Raw genomic sequence first — 18,865 nt, forward strand, 5'->3', positions numbered from 1 at the left:
AAGAATTAGTTCCAAAAATGTTGGGTACTCCAGCATGTAGGAAAATTAGCCATAAGAATTTTGATCAGTGCGACTGTCGTTCGTGCCGTTTGGTTGGTAATAGGACGTTCTCTGTTTTTATCTAATCCAGGAGCTAGAAGAAGACAAAACATTTCTGTTGGTATGTCTGTGTATGGATAAGTACTGAACTGTAACTGTGAGGCTGCTATCTGTGATTGAATATGAGTAACCTATGTCAGGAATTCACCCACTGATCCCTATTCGGTGAATTTATGCCAACGGCTGACCGAGACCAACCGAGACGTCGAACGGAGTATAAAATATAAAAATATAGGTTATGCTGTTTCCACGGCCGTTCGAACGATAGAAGGTTGTACCCATTCAGTAGCCCAGCGTGGCGGTTGTGTTTATAAAGTTGCAGAAAAGTAACCAAAACTGAGACGAGATGTGTGTGTTGAGAGCCAAGAAAAGATCTGGAGTCGATTCATAAGCTTGTTAATAATAGTGGCAAAGACTTGATGCGAACATGTCAAACACGATAAGTGGTAAGAATTTATTGCGTCCAACTGGGCTGCAGTGCAAAGATCTTCATGAATATCTAAAGACTCGGCCGCCAGAAACGTTGAATAAACTGTATCACAACCCTCCGATTTGTCTGGCCGTTTTTCGGGAATTGCCTGAAATAGCCAGGCATTATGTTATGCGGTTGCTGTTCGTTGAACAGCCCGTACCTCAGGCAGTCATAGCTTCATGGTGTTCAAAGTTACATACCGATGAGCATCAGAAAGTCGTCAAAATTCTCAATGAGCTGAATATCTGGAAGGAAGCATCAATCCCCGGTGGTCTACCTGGGTGGATTTTGAATTCAACGTTGAAGAAGAATTTGAAAATAGTTTTACTTGGTGGCGGTAAACCTTGGACGATGTCAAATCAGTTAGAAACCGATAATAAACCACGAGACGTCGCCTTCCTAGATACGTATGCCTTGGAAAGGTGGGAGTGTGTTCTCCATTACATGGTCGGATCTCAGCAGCAAGAAGGTGAGCCAGTTTATGCTGTCAAAATGATCTTAAAAGCTACAAATTGCAATAACTTATCAATTAATGTATGTAAATATTGAAATCTGAAAGAGTCACAAAATCTTTCCAAGGCGATATAAAAAATGCTCGAATGGCTAAGCCATGTACACAACCAGAAGCAAAACAATATATAGGATGGAGTACTTGCTAATACGATTGATTTTGATAGAGTAAACCCACAGAAAAATCAACCATTGAAATGTTCCATTACCTATCACAATTTACTAACAAGTTTGAGCATAGACAATTAATATGGAACAAAAATGTGAATATTGGTTCTGAGGAGCCACGAAATCAGGAAAATTTGAATTTTGAATTTTTATAGCCAGCTTCAAATGATTTAACTTAGGAATATCGGCTGATGCGGTAAGAATACTGCTACATGCTGGACTGATGAAACGTGACGAGGAAGACGGCAGCCCAGTCATTACACAAGCAGGATTTCAGTTTCTACTGCTAGATACAGCGTCCCAGGTAAGATATTCTGTCAATTATAAGATGGTTAAATTTTGGCTACTCAAAAGTCAAAACAAAAGTTGATTGCGTGTAGTGTTTGTGTAAAACCTTTCCTTACTTGAAAATGTAAATGTTGTGCATGGTTTACAATAGCAACTGATAGGCCAGTCATCAATTTATTGTTTACACTGTACAAATCAGCAGTCTTTCATGGTAATATAATATTCAGTTTATGACCACCATATACAAAGTGACTTGGGATTATCGCACCATAAGCTACCTGTGTATTCCTCGTACTATTGGTAGCCTAGGAACGATAGCTCTTTGTAACCGTGTGTATTCTTTATTTCACCATACGTTCCCAGGTACCAACTCGTAATACTAAGTAGCAATTAGCTATGATTTGACTACTTTTCAGGTCTGGTACTTCATTCTTCAATACTTGGACACTATAGAAGCCAGGGGTCTGGATCTGGTCGTTTGTCTAACCTTCTTGTTTCAATTGAATTTCTCGACATTGGGAAAAGATTACAGTACTGAAGGTATGTCAGAGGGACTATTGACATTTTTGCAGCACCTCAGAGAATTTGGTCTAGTCTATCAAAGAAAACGTAAGGCTGGAAGGTAATTATTTCAACAAACTGATGAATCTATTCCACATTCTATCTGCGTGTACATACTGAAAATACTTTATAAATGTATTAAAATTGTAATACCGTATGTTTTATTTTCTCAGATTTTACCCTACCAGGCTAGCACTAAACATTGCCACAGGTCAAAATAAGCCTCTGTCAAGTGACTTAGAGAAGGAAGGATACATAGTCGTGGAAACCAATTACAGAGTTTACGCTTATACCAATTCTAATTTGCAAGTCGCTCTGCTTGGTCTCTTTTGTGAAATGCTTTACAGGTAAGCATGAAAAAAATTGTCTAAAGCAATATCAGTTTTTTTCACTTATTCAATTTCAGAAAACCAACTACTGATTTGTAATTTTGGCCGTTTTCAGGTTCCCAAACTTGGTTGTATCCATTTTAACAAGAGATTCAGTGAGGCAAGCTCTGAAGAGCGGCATTACAGCTGAACAAATCGTTGGGTATGTACGTAATAATATTGGTATACGCACATTATTCGATGTTTCATTAATGCCCCAATCCTAAAATCATTTCTTGTACAGATACCTACATCAGCATGCCCATCCTAAGATGATTGCCTTAGGACCACCAACTTTGCCCCCTACCATAGTGGATCAAATCAAGTTGTGGGAAAACGAAAGAAATAGATTTATATTTAGCGAGGGCGTTCTGTATAGTCAGTTTCTTTCACAGACTGACTTTGAAGTTCTCAGAGATCACGCGCTCACCACCCAAGTTCTAATCTGGCAAAGCGAAAGGTAATGTTATTATATAAAATACAGAATAGGGATGTGGGCTTATTGTCTAACTTTGGTATAATTAATTTTCATTTATTCTTATTCGATATTAAACAACATAGTATATTCAAAATGAGATGATCATTCTTTCACCATTTTGTTTACAGAAAGCGGACTATGGTTGTCACAAAAGCGGGTCATGATGACGTCAAGAAGTTTTGGAAGCGTTATTCGAAAGGAAGCAGTTGATTTCAATTTTTGCTTTGCTTTGGGCATTGCTACCTGCTGGCGAATTCTTCATCTTTCAACTACAGTATGTCTCACATGTTCAGACTGTGTTAATATTATTTACTTCCTGAATGAGACTACTATTTTCACTTTTTGAGCACTTGTAGGTAAAGTGGTTGCAAAAGTCTGCCACCAATCACTCTGGAATAAAGCGGCGTTGGAGTAACAATAATGCTCTTGATGATAACTATAATTATGCCAGTCCTGATAAGAAGTTACAAAGACCTGGAAGCTAATGGGATTACAGTGTCAATGATATAAATAATTTCTATGATAAAGGTTACGAAAATAAGGAAATAAATTTGATTAAATTTATCAATATTTGATGATCGTAATTTCCCAAATATTCTCACAGTCAATGTAGCGGAGAGCAAAATAATATTCTCTCATTCCTTACGGTCCAATAATTTTTTATAAAGATTAAGTAATTAATTGTACAAACGATCCTCCTGACTTGATTCCCAGTTCAAAGGATCCGCAGGAGGTTGATGTCAGCGTTGCGGTGCAGCCTTTGGTTTCGGCATTTTGCCCAATAATCCTTGTATTTCTTTCTTCTCGTCATAAGTTCTCCACAACTCGTATAAGTTAATTATGTACCTGGCAATCTCCTGAATCTTTTCCATATCCACATTCAACTCGGCAAACCATGACTTTAAATCTTTATTCTGTATTACACAGGCAATTTGCAGGCAACCTATTCGTAGAAATATATTAAACAAAAGAAAAAAGGAAGAAGAAAAACTGCACTAAACTGGTCAATGTTGATACATTATTATACTCCGTTCAGGGAGAAAACGATACACTTACGAAGCCAAACACGTCCAGTTCAGTCGGATTTTGCCTAATACGCGACCCATTTTACCCACTCCAGGTAACTGGACAGGTCTTGCAGCTAGCCAGACCCGGCTACAGCCAACAAGGGTAACCAGGTACTCAAACCTAACAGTTACTTCAAATCTAACCGTTGATTTGAAGCCTGATGAGTCATTTCAAACCGTCGAGCGTCAGTCGTTGCAAAGTTGCGAGTCAGTTCGAACGTGTGAAATTTGAATTGTAGTTTTGTTATTCTGATTGATTGATACATCCGATGTCAGAAAATTAGCAAAAGGAAGTAGAATAAATTTACTTGAGATATAATGAGACTGCGATATTTCAGAGAGCGTGGCCTTTTGGTGCAGGGCACAAATCTACGATATTATAGGTACGATATTGAGTAGCGAGCTCCGCTACCTCCATCCGACCCCCACTGTCCAAACCTGTACGGCGCTGTGTCATTCTCTCGTTGAACGCAGTATAGTTTCAAATTATATGATTCAAGTGTCTCACCGATAGCGATTTGGTACGGGGGATAGAGCAGACACACATCTGTGCGCAAGCTGTCATTGACTATACGCCAAGCTAGCGTGAGCAGCTGATCGTCTGGTCCAACATCTTGTACAAGTGTTAATAGTGGACGATACGGTTGATAGACTATCAGACAGCAGTCAAGGTGTTCCAAAAGATAGAATTCACATTCCAGAATGTGATTGGTTCTATAGGGAAATTCCTGAGAGTAGGCATAGTTGAATTTGTTTTTTACTGTAATAAAGGTTATGGAGATTAGCCATTTAAGAAAGTACAATGTTGAAATGATCTGTGATGTGTGCAGAGACTTTGCCACGTGAGGATAAACTCACCGACAGTCTGGCATGTCGTAATCAGCCTGGTGTTCGATGTGACTCCAAATTCCTCTACCTTAGAAGCCAGAAACAAGGAAGTTGGGGCCAACAGCAACGGGTCAATACATTTTAAACTGTTGCGGGCAAAGAACCGTTTAAAATAGACGGTGGCTGTCGCTATCACCTGTTGTCGGAGTTTCAACTGTTCACCCAATATTTGAATCACTATAAAATTAAGTAAACGCATATATGATATAGCGTATACATTGATAGTTCAAAGTATCCAGATTTCACTAAGTTTCAACAAAGAAAGCTTTGACTTTACTTACAGTTTGAAAAAAAAATAAATAGTTTTTGATACTCTTCTTCGGATAAAACAGAAAGGTCGTGCTGACGTTCTCGAACTAAATCTTGTTTATCGAGTAACCATTGTTGGCTGAAAATCAAGAATTAAATAATCAATGAATTGTCAGTTCTTATCATTGTGCATATGGTCCACCGGCGTTTTCAGGTTATTACAACTTACTGATGAGAACTGTGCCAAAAATTTCCGGCCATACTTCTCCGATATATCAACGGCTATATTACCACTGAGCGATATTTCGTACCCACTTTCATTTTCGTTCGTTAACAAATATTTTATCTTTGTGTTCTGATTCGTCTGTATGTGCGACAATTGTATACAAATCATCACAGCCGAGATTCTATTCCGACGGTGACTCTTTTTTGAAATACATCGGGTGTAAGATACGTGAGATAGGATACTCCATTAGACACTTCCGGACAAATATACATCTAACTTTTCATTGGCATAGCACGTTCACCGACTGAAACCTACGTAATGCAATTACCGACAAGCCGATAAAATCATGTTACCGGAAAAGCACGGTAATGAATAAGAGTTGATCCGGAGTTGATAATCAATACAGTTACTATCAATAGTCATACATCTTTGCACTCTGCGCCAATTTACATGTTTTTTCAACATGCGTTTCGTTAGTAAATCCGCACGTGACGAGTCTTTATTTTTGGTAATGGATATGCACATGGTTTTCGTTCATTATCACTACATGAAGAAAAGAAACATAGGCAATACCCCAGCCGTTACAACTTTGCAACTTCAACTATGATCGCATGAATAGTTTAATTACAAGTCAACAATATGGTCATCGATTATACCAATTATATCACGTCAGCCAGAATATTGTACATTTTTTTTGTATACATATTGATGTGTAATAATTCAAACAGGTAAATGATAAAAGTGGTTTGATCATATTCCAACACTACATTACAATTCGTTCAATAATACACTCACACCTATACATAAGAACCTTCCGGTTGTTTTATCCGCGTGGTTAATACATTGGCGAGACGGTGAAAACAAAGACGATCAGCGTCCGCTGCACGTTCCACCTGCACGTTATGTAAACGAAACGTAGCGTGGAATCCGGAATGATGCTATCTCAACAGCTCGGAAGTCCTGAACTTCGGCTGGTACTTCCCTACTAATGATGTTAAAAACGGCATCAGCTGACGGATGAACTGTTGTGATCAGCCCACCGTACACGTCGGGCAACTTCGAAATTACCACCGTGAATACCATAAAGATGCCTGGCCAATATATCGGCACGATCCTCTTCCGCCCGACGAGCTAATCGTCGGTATCGTTTTACAGCCACCAAACAACCGATCGTCAACATTATTTGAACGATAAGCCAAAAAATCAAGAGACCTAAGGCAAGGCCAGCGTCAACGCAAAGCAGTCCATCCAACGATTCTGAAATAATCAAGATTTATATCCGCATCTCCAAAAAATTTGACAGTATTTCTGGAATTCCAGAATAAAGTGATATGACGACGACGATGATGGTGATACTATTAGAATCACCACAATGCCATATAATGGGTGAAAGATAAAAATTAATGTACTCACGACCACCAGCAACGAGGATGGTGTCTGGTGCTGAACTGTCCCGCGACAGAAGAGGATCTGGTGAAACTACTGGGCTATGAACGAATATCGAGAACTGGAGAGGAATTTTATCGGGAATCGTCTTCGGTGTTATTTCGGTGACATTGGCATTTGTGGGTGCAGTAGATATCTCTCTACGCCGCCTTCCGTAAGAATATTCATCATTGCTGCAGTGAGCCTTGACGGAAAGATCAAATAATGTCCATACAATGGAATCGTTGTATACATTATAGGGTGGCTTGATGCTGATGAAGTAACGTCTTAAATCGTCATAATAACTTGAATACATACCGGTTTGCATCTTCCGGTGCAAAACTTTACAACCACGTTGAACCTGACCAATTGGCTATTGGGAAACTTGAAGGCAGTGAATTTTGCGACGAGTGAACTGTTGTCTGTGACATCTCGTACCAGAGCTGGAAAGGTGCTCGTGTCAGTTGGACATCCCATTTCATCGAGCAGAAGATAGGATGAATCTCCTCCAGCACTGCTGGCGACCAAATGTCCGGCAAAAATGTCAAACGGGCCTGAAATTTACGTTTAGTCTTAAAATTACACGTTAAGGTTTCAAATGGAATTCACAAAAGTGTACAGGAAGTATTTCGAGAAGGTCAACTATGCAAAAGACACTCGCCGGCGGATAGGCAACCGAAGTTACATTGGGAATACTTATTACAGCTTATTATGTATAAGATGTCACTTCAGTTGCCTACCTGCGGGCGAAGCGTCGTTCGCGTATCAACTATCTAGGTATAAGGAATACTCTCGATAAAAATATATACGCGACAAGAACATCATACCGTCGGGCGGAATTATTTCGATCCTCAGAATCAACTTCTGTCCCAGCTGAGTGACGGTCGCGTCGCGCGAAAGGCTCTCATCAAGTATCCTCATCCTTACCATCGGAGCCTCCGATGATGAGTTTACGACGGTTGAAACGATCGGTGGTAAGCCAGCGCTTGGAAAATAATGATTATAAAAGAACATGCATTCGAAAAATGGATTAAAACCTAAGCCATGCTTGCGCTCTTATACTTCTGGATTAAAACTTTCTATGGAGACACTGTGAAAATAGAATAAACACCACAATTCTCACTTTGGGTCAATAAAATGTACATCTGAATGTACTGTGATGTTTCTCGGCTGTGGGGGGTCGTCATTTCCGTCCAGGGAACACCCAACTCTCACCGCCTGGTCACCAAGTCTCTGAATTATTGGATTGAACTGCACGACAACGGTGGCCCAAGCTATGGTGCGGCTCCTGTAGGCGTTCGATTAAATTAAAATATCACTTTTAGCATATCGAAAGTTCAACAATTGATGGAGAAATGAAAAAGTAAATTCCGGACTAGTCTCTGGAATATACCGATTACGGCTGTTCACGGATATGACAGGGCTCAGTCCACATTTGATGGTTCTGCCCATCGTGAGATCCTCGCGATGCGGTAAAACCAGCCTCAGGGATGTCAGGTTTTTACCACTTCCTTGCACTCCACAACGTTCGCCCCATCCACTGACGTACAACCTGCCCCAGAAGGCGTCATCCGTGCTCAATTCAACGGTAAGGCTTTCGTTCGTGCATCTGACTCTCACTTGGATGATTAAAAAGATAGCTACAGTTATCATTTCACGAATTGATTGATTTGGAAAGTATCGGTGAGCATTGACTTACGGTCCAAACAGGGCTCGCGTTCTTTGTAGATTAGATCAGGCACGTATATCAGAGAACTTGGTCCAGCACCGATAGTATCGTCGGCATGAAGGAGACACACCAAATTCGACGCAGTTATTGAATTGTACGACCGATGTACTGTATACCCTCTGCAGTTGAACCCATCCAAACTGGCGTCGCACCTCTCTTCGCACTTAAATTCGAGTAGACGTAGATTAAATGCTGCGTGTGAATGTGCATCAATACCTCTTGAGCATCGTTAAACTCACTTGTGTTTCGTCCAGTCCAGGCAACCTCAGATCGGAGTACAGCATGGTTGCGTTTTCGAACTCCGAGTAAGAACAGTAATCAGCTTTAGCTGAAACAACGGTTGATTCCACGTAAGTATGCCGATAAAAATCTTTTAAACATTGTAACAGCTCCTTTCAGCTTCATTTGAGATTCTACGTTAAACTATACCGACACAAAGTATGGCACTGATTCTGGAGATACTCGTCTCTGTACATGGAAGCCCTATAAGCTTGAGGTCTGGATCCCCTGTCAAGGGTAGAAAGAGCGCATCTACCCTGCGTGTCTCCGATGCGTAAGTCTTCGGCGGTGCGATATCGCGCTGATCTGCAATTTCTACCTGTTGAAAGAGGAACTAGGTAGAACCAGTTATTGGATACAGTGGTACTTCCACGCGGGCTTCAAAATATGCAATGTACGAACCGGCGGCGATACAGCTTTCATAACACTGCGCTCTCGTCATGATTTCAGGCAGCCACCTGGCTGAAGGATCCACCAAAATCGCACCGAGCGTTCGTTCCACTTGCCAGAGCCTTTCGAGCTTGCAATTCGAAGGAACTAAAAAGTTACAATTTGAGATTATAGATGTAAAACAAAAATCAGCATGCAAATATCGAAATACATGCTCCCCAATTACTTGAAGGCATGCAACTGGAACTTTAAAAATGATGCTCTACTCTTGAAGAGAATTAATTGTGAAAGATAGAGGATCATTTATTTATTCAGCCATATATTCCCTTTATTTCGAATACAATTCTGTATAGGTATAATGTGCATACGTATCTACCTTTAACGCAAATTTGGTGATAAAAGGTGACGTTGGGTTCTGGAACAAAATGCTGCGAGCTTACTTTTACGCTAAAACAACCAGCTCTTTCCAGATCAATTACAAAAGCAGTGCAATTCAGTGCTCTGCACCTGAAAATTTAAGCAACTGTCAATAAGCTCACTTTCGCTCAGGTCGTATATTTTTTGGGATCGACAACTCACTTCCTAAAACATGTTGTCGTGATTCCTTGAGAATTTATACCCTCGTAGAGAATTGCACTTGAGTCTACGGACTCTGGTCTCATCCCGGCGACTTTTTCCCATCCGGTATTGTTTTGGTCACATTGCCGTAAACCAAGCACTGGAATATCAATTTCATATAATTTTTAATCTTCGTCTAAATCATACTGAGCGAAATATGGTGAACGGTTTTTATGTATCTTTATCAAAAAATCTTCGTAACTTCAACTACAAAATTTTTGAAAACCATTACTGGACCACGACAGTTCTCTAAGAAAAGTAAACTTTAACTAGTCTAGAACGTGGAATTACTGTTTGTTTTTCTGTTTTCAATAATTAATGTAGCTGTACTTTGAGGTAGCAAAATTCACGAGTACTAGTCGCCCCATTAACTCGATTCGACCACGATGAAGTTGATCCCAATGAATTTATTTGGATAAATTCAGTTTCATCTGGTGAGATGAAATGGTATTTTTTATTGTCAGCTATCTAATCTTAGCACATGTCTCTCAAAACGAGTGGTGTTTTTGAAATGGCTAAATAGGTCCAATAGTGCCCATGATATTTTCTCCGATTTAACTTTAACTTTTAGATAACAAATCTGCATCCGTACTCACCTGTACATATGGCACAAAGAAGCAATATAGATTGGATGTAAATGGCCCACGTCATTTTTTTACACATTTATGTAGTTTAACACACGTGGATATATGCGCATGCATACGTGCATTTATGATTTTGATACGCGTATACGTGTGAAGATGTTGTCTGGACAAAACAATTGTGCGTGCGGATGTGTGAAGGAAAGTGCAAGTGTGTGTACGTGTTTGTGCAATCGAAGAAAAAAAAAAACTACGGCGACGCACTCTTTTTCACACTAGGAGATGCTTCCATACTTGCACAAAACCACCAACTCAAAGTTCGAACGATGATCTGCCGCTATGAATACGAGTGTCTTTGCATCCACCTCGCCATAGTCTTTCAGCTGCGGTATACGCGTCAATATATCTTACATAACAACGTGTCGAATTGACACGTGTACACGCGACTTATACTCAGCCGCATCACCGTCGCATTGTCATATTTGAAAAACAAGATAGCAAAACGTCGGATCCTGTCCGAATCTATTTGCAATTTACACTATTTACACCCCTTCGTTCTTCCTGGAGACACCAATATTTCCAGCATCATCGACGATGGTCTTCAAATGATGGTCCGAGTCTACTTCCAATAATCGGTTGAGCACAATGGAACTTTAGTAATCATTTGAGTCCCAACTAGCGGGTATAGTCAAAAAAAATACGTCTCTGTGACTGCAGTGGTAGGTGGGGTAGACCTTCAACACGTCATCACCGATGTCACAATTAACTAAGTTAATTTTTTAGTTCCCGGAGCAATTTACACCTTTTGTCCGCGTGTGGAGGAACGGACATAAAGTTATAGTTGCAACTCAGATGCCACCTGACCGTATTCGAGCTCCTCGCACAGGTTCGAATTGCGAAAAATCACAACCGATGCGGGATTGCGAACGCGAAAAGTGCAGGCCGCTCTTCCGGTTTGCTCATACTCTGATCGCGTCAGAGTCGAGGTGAATACTGCGAGTCTGCATCCGATGCGGGTAAGCTTGTATATATCCGCGTGCATTGTCATATGGCAATGATGTGTTATGCCGTAATGTGTAAAGGCAAGTATTCCTCTATACGCGGGGGAAACGACGCACGGAACGCGATATACATCATTGTGCGATACTCGGTAGCAGGTACACCGTAAAACGTAGAACATACATAAGCGGCATTGTCCGACACCAGAACAGTGTCTTTAACGTCCTCCCCACGGCCCCTCAAGCAGTCCTCAAGCCCGTATAATCTGTCGCGGGCAACGCACACCTGAAAAAAACGAGCCCAAGGAACGAAACAGAAATGTGTGTCAATCGACCAAAGACAAACGTCGCTGACGACGGTGAAAAGTACAAGTGCTCATTTTTGGATCCTGTATTATGGACGGAGCGACGCGTCGGCCGCATGTCTTGAGCCGATAATGAACACGCTCTGCGATCTCGCCGGTGGAATGGGCACGCGGTGTCAAGAGATTTGAATGAAAATGGAAGAAAAGAAAATCCAGAGGGCCTATCGATGGGCGGAAAACGTCGACTCTGACAAAGAGAACACCAACCACAACCGCATTAATGCCTGGTCCATGAATGGCCGATCTATTGTTGTAATCAGGGTGAGGGTGTGGTGTTTCTCGATCTCTACGTCGTCGAGCTATGCGCGAAACGCCTATTCACGCGTCCTCGTTCCGTCGACGGAATATTTCTACCATATTATTGTCATGTTAATTTACTTAATTACCGAGGCTGTATGTATATACACACACTCGGGTCCATGCGTTCAGCCGGAACTCGTGTCATCAAACGAGACCTCTGCTTCGACTGAGCTATGTTCTATTATCAATGAAACCTGGGCGTGTTTCGGTACAACGTACCCTTAATAAAGGAAAGCGAATATCACGTGTACGCGTTATCAACTATACATTACCTCATTTATTTTAGGAATTTTATTTTCGTTGTACTTTTTACCCGACATTAACTTAATGTACAAGCTGCGTAAGTATATCATCACAGGTAGTTTACTCCAGTTCATCTTCGGATACTCTTTATCCGTTTGATAATTCAAAATGATCTCGTCGTGAGTTTCTTTTGCACTTTGATGACCCTAAACATCGTTGAAGGAAAACCCACGTACCTAGATTACTCCGATATTGTATATACGATTATAAAATTATAATAAATTTTCGCAACTACATAATTCTATCGTATTACCAAGATCCGCTCCTTGTACTATATCATTGCTATACGATGAATGAAGTTTCGCTCACATTTAGAACTACCGATGCGAAAAGTATCCGTTTTTTAATCAGTTGAATTAAATCGTATCATAACTACGCGTTTGTAAGCATGCGCTACTATTTTTTTCAACTATTAAGATGCTTAAATTGTTCAATTTCTCCCTTCTCGATATCATCGTAGAAAAGAATAACAGATTATTTCAAGGTGTACATTTGTTGCGGATATACCGAAGAGGGATATCGTCCAAGTTTTTCGATTTCTTAAACCGCATTCGTGAGAGAATATACACATGTAAATGTTACGCCACATCCTTGACTAAAATGCGAATGATTGTAGAGGCATTCACGTTTGCAAAGCGAACAAATGAAATTGTATATGTAACTATAGTGCTTTGTATACTTAAGAACAGGAAGTAGCGCAGACACTTACAAGCTTGTAGAAAGATTTCACTCTCTGTATATGATACAGTCATTGCCTGTTGACTACCTGAATAATTTTTTTTTTTTTTTTGTCTCAAGACTATAATAATCAGAGACGTTCATCATATGGCTGCAGAACCATTTTTCAGCGTAATTTTGCAATCTTCTCGATACCCTCTCCCGAATGTTTTTCAGCGTCTAATTTTCTCGTTGTTGAGTAATCAACAGTGAACAAAAGGGATGCAATAACAAAAAAGAATAAGGCGTTAATTACGCTCTTCATCGTCGAGTTAATTGGAAATTCTTAAAAGCGCATTTAAGGCAAGTACCGAAGAACTCTGCTGCCAATATTGTTACAGAGCAACGTCAATGCTGAAAATCTGAGTCAATAAATACACTATCGAAAAACGTCTTTTTTCAATCATCTACACGAGCTTCGCTGCGCAGGTAGTTAAAAAGTGGTTAGAAAGCGTGAAAGGTTAATTATTTCTCACGAATATAGAGTAATCGAAAGGGCCGCTTTGTAAACGCTCAAGAAATTCATTTCAGGCACGACGAAGCATGGCAATGGGCAGCTTGCTCGCCCGTCATACATGCGTGAGTTCTACATTGCGCCATTTACGTTGCCAAACGTAAATGATGCAACGGTAATAGTTGTGGTCTACGATCACTAATCACGGTATAATATCCCTGCGCAATTCAGGCAAACGCTTTATATTCCTCTTCCGTGAAATTATCCAAAAAGCAACAAGTACCGATGATCGATGATCGACGAATGCAACTCCTCGTCTGACTAACTTCACGAAAAGCAATCTGTCGAATTTGCTACCCTTCGATCCCTCAACCAGATTATCGAATTTTACTCTATACACCATACGCCTGTCATTTCCATCAATTACAGAATTTTCACTGCCTAGGCCAGTACATCATGTATTTTTATCATTTTTAATAGTGCTATGCGATTAACCGATTAATCGGCAGCTTCGATCAGTCGTTTTGTCGATTAATCGATAAAACGAGTTCTTGGATTAATCGACGATTTTGGTTAATCGTATTTCCAGTTAATCAATCAATCGTTTCTTCGATTAATCGATTAATCGAAGTTGCGGTATAATAATTAATTCTTCAAGTCAATATACGGTGGTGTATGAATCGAAACTATCGATTAATCGATTAATCGCACATCACCAATTTTTACCTGTTCAGATGACTGAGTCCTATTGTGATACCGGCACCTACGTCATCCGGTCACGTTTGCGCCTTGGCACGTTACGATCACACCCCTACAAACGACCCGGCGATATCACCTTCACCCATCTCCGTCCGGCCACGCAATTACCGTTTTTTTTTTTTTTTTTTTTTTTTCCGCTGACATTAGTGTACATCGACGACAATGATAACTTATTCGCATATAGGTACCGCGTGCTGTTTCATGACCTTGAGAAATGCATAACAACAAGAGGGTAAATCATCCACAAAGCCACTGGCCTGGCGTAAGATCTTTCACTGTCCTTAGATGATACTTGATGTCGCCTCGCGACTACGCTATTTATAAATACCCTGGTAATTAGATACAATGATTTTAACGGACAATCATTATCGACGTTGCAAAACGGATAACTTAAAAATACAATGTGTAAGAATCGACTGACCGCCTTTCTCTGAGGTGCAACCACCTGGAAAGAAGGACGATGTGAAATTTTCGTGATTCCCTGATTGGCAGAAATGAATTGAAATTAAAAAGTACCTAATACGTTTTATTGTTCGATAGTAAATGCACCGAGACAATCTTTTGTCACATTCGAAACTCTACCGCAGGTAAATAATACATCATAAACATATGAAAAGAATTGAATTATTCTCATCCTGGTACAAGTCCTTGATTTTACGTAACCGAGTTGTTTGTGTTTTCGTAGTCGAGAGAGTTGTATGAATGCAGGTTATTATAGGTGCACAACGTGTTTTAACCGCGATTCGTTACGTTATCTTTACGAAACGGTACCGAAGCGGGCGTTTCGTGATGACTCTTGCAATATTACAGGTATATGGGTTGGTAGAACACGTGTGAAGATAGTCGCAACGAAAGTGAACGCGTTCCAAGTATCGAGAATCAGTATTACAACGAAGGAATTCCTCTAAAAAATTAATCTAACCGAATTGAAAAATTTATGGTTCTTATTCTGAAACAAACGGATCCTGATATAGACCTAATCAATTGTAACAAGAAACGGAACAGTTTGAATCAAAGACTTCTGTGAATTTGTATGAAACAAATATTTCTGTACCAAACGATCCGATTTAAATTGACATACATTTAACGAACCAAATTCACTGCTCGGTGAATTCATAACGTGGGAATAATCACCTGGTTAGAGAAAAGTTTAGAGGCTGCAGCCAATTTTCGGTCACAGAATGCAGACCGGGGTTCTCAGTGCTTTTTGCAAATCGATTTCGGCCCAATTTCCGGCCTAGCCTTTCTCCGAGCCGATTATTCATACAAACACATCAAGGTTCGCACTGCATATCTCCACATCCAAAACACACACACACGCAAACGCACCGAATAAAAGTATTCTATTCCTGAAGCAGGGACAGCGTGACGGTATCTTTTCAATGACATGTTCAATCCCTCCATTATTTGCGAGATCAATTATCCATTAATCGGCTTTGTCGGTGAACGATGAGTGGACAGAGGCATACCTGCTCAGGTTAACATATAGGCACTGTATAATATACCTTTTGAAATCGCACAGCTTTGATAGCACGGTATGAAATCGCGCTTATTTCCCGCCTCCACAATAATTATTACGATACACATGCGACACAGAGACCGGATTTTCTTAAAAAAAATTCTCCAACGAAATATCGAAACACGCGTAAAGGCTTTCAATTTTCACTGAAAATAACTTGGGTTTGGGGAAAATTTTCTCACGTATAATATTATCGAGTAAAAGACGACTTCGTGGTCAGCACGAGTCCTTCACCAGACTGATTCGCACTCTTTCACTATTTCACTTCTAATTTACTTTCGTCCTCACTAACCGACGCCTGATTTTATAACATCGTTACACGTATTGTGTTTTACCTCGCACAATCATCTTCGCTCATTTACTTATAGAGTTGTAGGCACGCCTGTGGGCAGGGAAAGTATGATATATGTATGACTTAGCTTATAGGATCGTTGGTGCTCGCGGATGGTTTAATTGCGGCTAGTCTTTCTTGCGAAATTTGCAGAAAGCAGTCAACTGATCGTATTTCTGGCTCCCTCTTACTGCAATAATCACATCATTTCGCGTTCCGCAATGGAATTGCGTTCGCATTATACTTCTACGCAATACCTACTTCATCTCCACTTCCTTAAGTGTGTTGTACGATTCGTTGTCAATCATACATGACATTCACTAAACTCGTGTTCCAATTATTCGCCATTTTTTTTTTTTTTTTGTCAACAGGTAATTTAGAAAGGGAGATTCCACTGATACATGGGATTATTCTCCGTATCGAAAAGTGGGAATAGGCTCGACTATGGAGGACCAAGTTGTGACTTAAAAACCCTTAACCTGCTTCCATTCAATTTGCACCTACAACATTGACACTAATTATCATATTCAACATGTGATTATCTACGTAACTCGAACAAAGTACCTTGTGGATTATGATTCACCACTCATGACGCAACATCACTCCGCATAATATATAATAGTAGCTGATAAGAGCGCAACGTTACTCATATTTAAATACCGAAAAGTTGGACAAATTATATCCTTAAAGCTATAATAAATAAATTGCATATTTATTTATTCGCAACTGATAAACTGGGAAATTGGAAAATTTTTGTCGTATGTACGGTGATGATACCTATACATGTTTATGGTATAGAGTTCACGTAACACATTTTGCACGAAACATGGATGGACGTAGTATCAATGAGTAAGAATTGTACCTATGGAAAATCAAACTGATTGTGGTATTAGGATCTCAAAGTTGCGTGAATATTATGTTTGGTATTGCAGTATACTCATATTACTAATTCGGATATTACTGGACAGCTGCTGAAGATACTTGCATTGACGTGAGAATGAATATGATGGATTGTTTTTAGAACATGAAGAGTGCGTTACTTGGAATCGTTTCCAATTTTCTCTGCAACTGCCCAAAAACGATCTCAATTTCTAAGAATTCTTGGCAAGTCCTTGAACATGGAAATATTTTTGAAGTAATGAACCAAAATAGGATTCGTTATTCAAATGGTCTTTCCGTGGATATGTTATACGCAAAAATATATGAGAGATCCACATATGTATTTACATATGCTTGTACGCGGGCTCAGCGTATTGAAATTTCCACCATTCCTGGCACTTGCGTAATGGTTGAAAAATAACTGTGTTCTACATGCAACCATACCGACATCACAATTGGCTGCAAGGTTTGCGATAAGGTATTAGAAGGTTCGGTATACAGCACAGGACAATATAGACGATATGGTAATAACGAAAAAAAAAGAATTCGCAATCGTTAAAGTTTATCGACGGCGTGAAAGCTATATATCCAGTGGCTACAATAGGTTGCATTTTCAAAGTGTCTTCGCATTGTACAATCTGCCTTTGACGGAACTGGAAGAGTAAATTATGAAGCGATTAGCGAGCCTGCTGCTGATTGTCATCTTGACTACAGAATACGCCAGTGCTGGTGAGAATTTGGATTAAACAGACGCCGTTGCGACTACTCTTAACACTTGTCTACTTCAGTCTATCGATTCGCAATAAGTTTGAAATATAACGCGTATCAGTCGCTCTCATTAATCGTAAAAATTATTTTTTTCGACTTCCAGTAACTGTGGTAAGAGAGAGGGATGGGAGCATGGAAAGTAGCAATGGTATAAACGGCAGGGTGGCGGACCATGTTAGACAGTTAATCAACGGGGTTGAACACCTTCCTTACATCGGGGAAATAGTTAAGAACTTTTTAACACAGGTGATAGACATCGTGATTCAATTGGACGTTGCAACCCACGGAAATCTTAGCCGCATGATAAATAGGATAATGCCATGTACAATTTCCGTTGACGGAAGTATGATGTGCAGCGGAGTTTCCATGGCATCACAAATTCGTGAGCTCGTTACGAGCCTGATAGACATCTTCCTTCCTCCATGGGCCAAGATTGTGTTCGTCACGGTTATAGCTCGCATGAAACCAATGAATTTCACTGATAACTGGTAGCCCGGTTCTATCCATCTGTGCATAATATTGATGTCATTGATATTATACAATTATCTATGTAACGATGCGTCTTTATTGCATCTGTGTTCGATTAAAACTTTATCTATACAATGAATATTTCCTGAAGAATTTTCCATCTACCTGGATTGTTATTCACTCCTCACGCCATCGTTTATATCCGTGTAATATGTGTAAGTATAGTTGATAAAAGAGCAAGCTGGTCAGTTGTATTTCAATATCGATAAAGTGTGGGCACTGTATGCTGGACGGATAAGCCAGGACCTCAGTTTCGTCCACGATGATCAGATGCATAGGTATAATGTGAAGTAGAAATAAACCAAACACTTAGGTCTGCGTAATCAAACATCGTAGCCAGTTGTGAGTAATTACTGTAATTACGTTCTGTCCCATTCATCTTTATGTCGTAGCGGGAACATGAGCCAAGTTAATAAGGATGCGTTCTGAAATTAGCCCCCAGTATTGTCAACAATCTTTTATCTCTTCCTCTTGTCTAGGGAGTTTTTTTCGCACTGCCAGATAGTCTTGGAACGTATCCTAAGACATTTGAAAACAACAGTCCGTCG

The 18,865-nt window shown here is 40.0% G+C and overlaps 4 protein-coding genes across 10 annotated transcripts; 2 read left to right on the forward strand and 2 right to left on the reverse strand.

Moving 5' to 3' along the window:
• Positions 1–7: 7 nt before the first annotated feature.
• On the forward strand, positions 8–3,514 carry LOC124183812 (general transcription factor IIH subunit 4). 3 transcript variants are annotated; one of them, XR_006871054.1, is made up of 8 exons: positions 16–1,040; positions 1,429–1,553; positions 1,954–2,159; positions 2,272–2,445; positions 2,543–2,629; positions 2,711–2,926; positions 3,073–3,218; positions 3,301–3,514. XR_006871054.1 is itself a non-coding variant. In XM_046572856.1 (7 exons), the coding sequence occupies exons 1-7, from the start codon at positions 527–529 to the stop codon at positions 3,152–3,154; spliced, it is 1,404 nt and encodes a 467-aa protein (XP_046428812.1). In that variant the 5' UTR covers positions 17–526; the 3' UTR covers positions 3,155–3,514. The 3 variants fall into 3 exon arrangements, 2 of the variants coding, with proteins under 2 accessions (XP_046428813.1, XP_046428812.1); XM_046572856.1 differs by having other exon boundaries at positions 17–1,040; positions 3,073–3,514; XM_046572857.1 differs by lacking the exons at positions 3,073–3,218; positions 3,301–3,514 and having other exon boundaries at positions 8–1,040; positions 2,543–2,633; positions 2,711–2,869.
• On the reverse strand, positions 3,295–5,560 carry LOC124183821 (cyclin-C). The gene is made up of 5 exons (XM_046572876.1): positions 5,378–5,560; positions 5,181–5,287; positions 4,870–5,076; positions 4,520–4,771; positions 3,295–3,887 (listed from the first exon to the last, which is right to left on the reverse strand). Exons 1-5 carry the CDS (start codon positions 5,407–5,409, stop codon positions 3,685–3,687), a joined length of 801 nt encoding a protein of 266 aa, XP_046428832.1. The 5' UTR covers positions 5,410–5,560; the 3' UTR covers positions 3,295–3,684.
• Positions 5,561–5,976: 416 nt separating this feature from the next.
• LOC124183807 lies at positions 5,977–16,600 on the reverse strand. 5 transcript variants are annotated; one of them, XM_046572829.1, is made up of 13 exons: positions 16,233–16,600; positions 9,777–9,917; positions 9,574–9,704; positions 9,210–9,344; positions 8,962–9,126; positions 8,768–8,856; positions 8,499–8,691; positions 8,193–8,418; positions 7,923–8,087; positions 7,627–7,784; positions 7,118–7,353; positions 6,788–7,004; positions 5,977–6,631 (listed from the first exon to the last, which is right to left on the reverse strand). In XM_046572829.1, exons 2-13 carry the CDS (start codon positions 9,857–9,859, stop codon positions 6,381–6,383), a joined length of 2,049 nt encoding a protein of 682 aa, XP_046428785.1. In that variant the 5' UTR covers positions 9,860–9,917; positions 16,233–16,600; the 3' UTR covers positions 5,977–6,380. The 5 variants fall into 5 exon arrangements, with proteins under 5 accessions (XP_046428785.1, XP_046428781.1, XP_046428783.1 ...); XM_046572825.1 differs by lacking the exon at positions 16,233–16,600 and adding an exon at positions 15,798–15,894 and having other exon boundaries at positions 9,777–9,915; XM_046572827.1 differs by lacking the exon at positions 16,233–16,600 and adding an exon at positions 10,709–11,386 and having other exon boundaries at positions 9,777–9,915.
• A 989-nt stretch (positions 16,601–17,589) lies between these two features.
• On the forward strand, positions 17,590–18,396 carry LOC124183825. The gene is made up of 2 exons (XM_046572883.1): positions 17,590–17,750; positions 17,893–18,396. The coding sequence occupies exons 1-2, from the start codon at positions 17,690–17,692 to the stop codon at positions 18,279–18,281; spliced, it is 450 nt and encodes a 149-aa protein (XP_046428839.1). The 5' UTR covers positions 17,590–17,689; the 3' UTR covers positions 18,282–18,396.
• Positions 18,397–18,865: the final 469 nt, after the last annotated feature.

This window comes from Neodiprion fabricii, chromosome 5 (genome assembly GCF_021155785.1).
Source record: "Neodiprion fabricii isolate iyNeoFabr1 chromosome 5, iyNeoFabr1.1, whole genome shotgun sequence".
NCBI classification, from domain to species: Eukaryota; Metazoa; Arthropoda; class Insecta; order Hymenoptera; family Diprionidae; genus Neodiprion; species Neodiprion fabricii.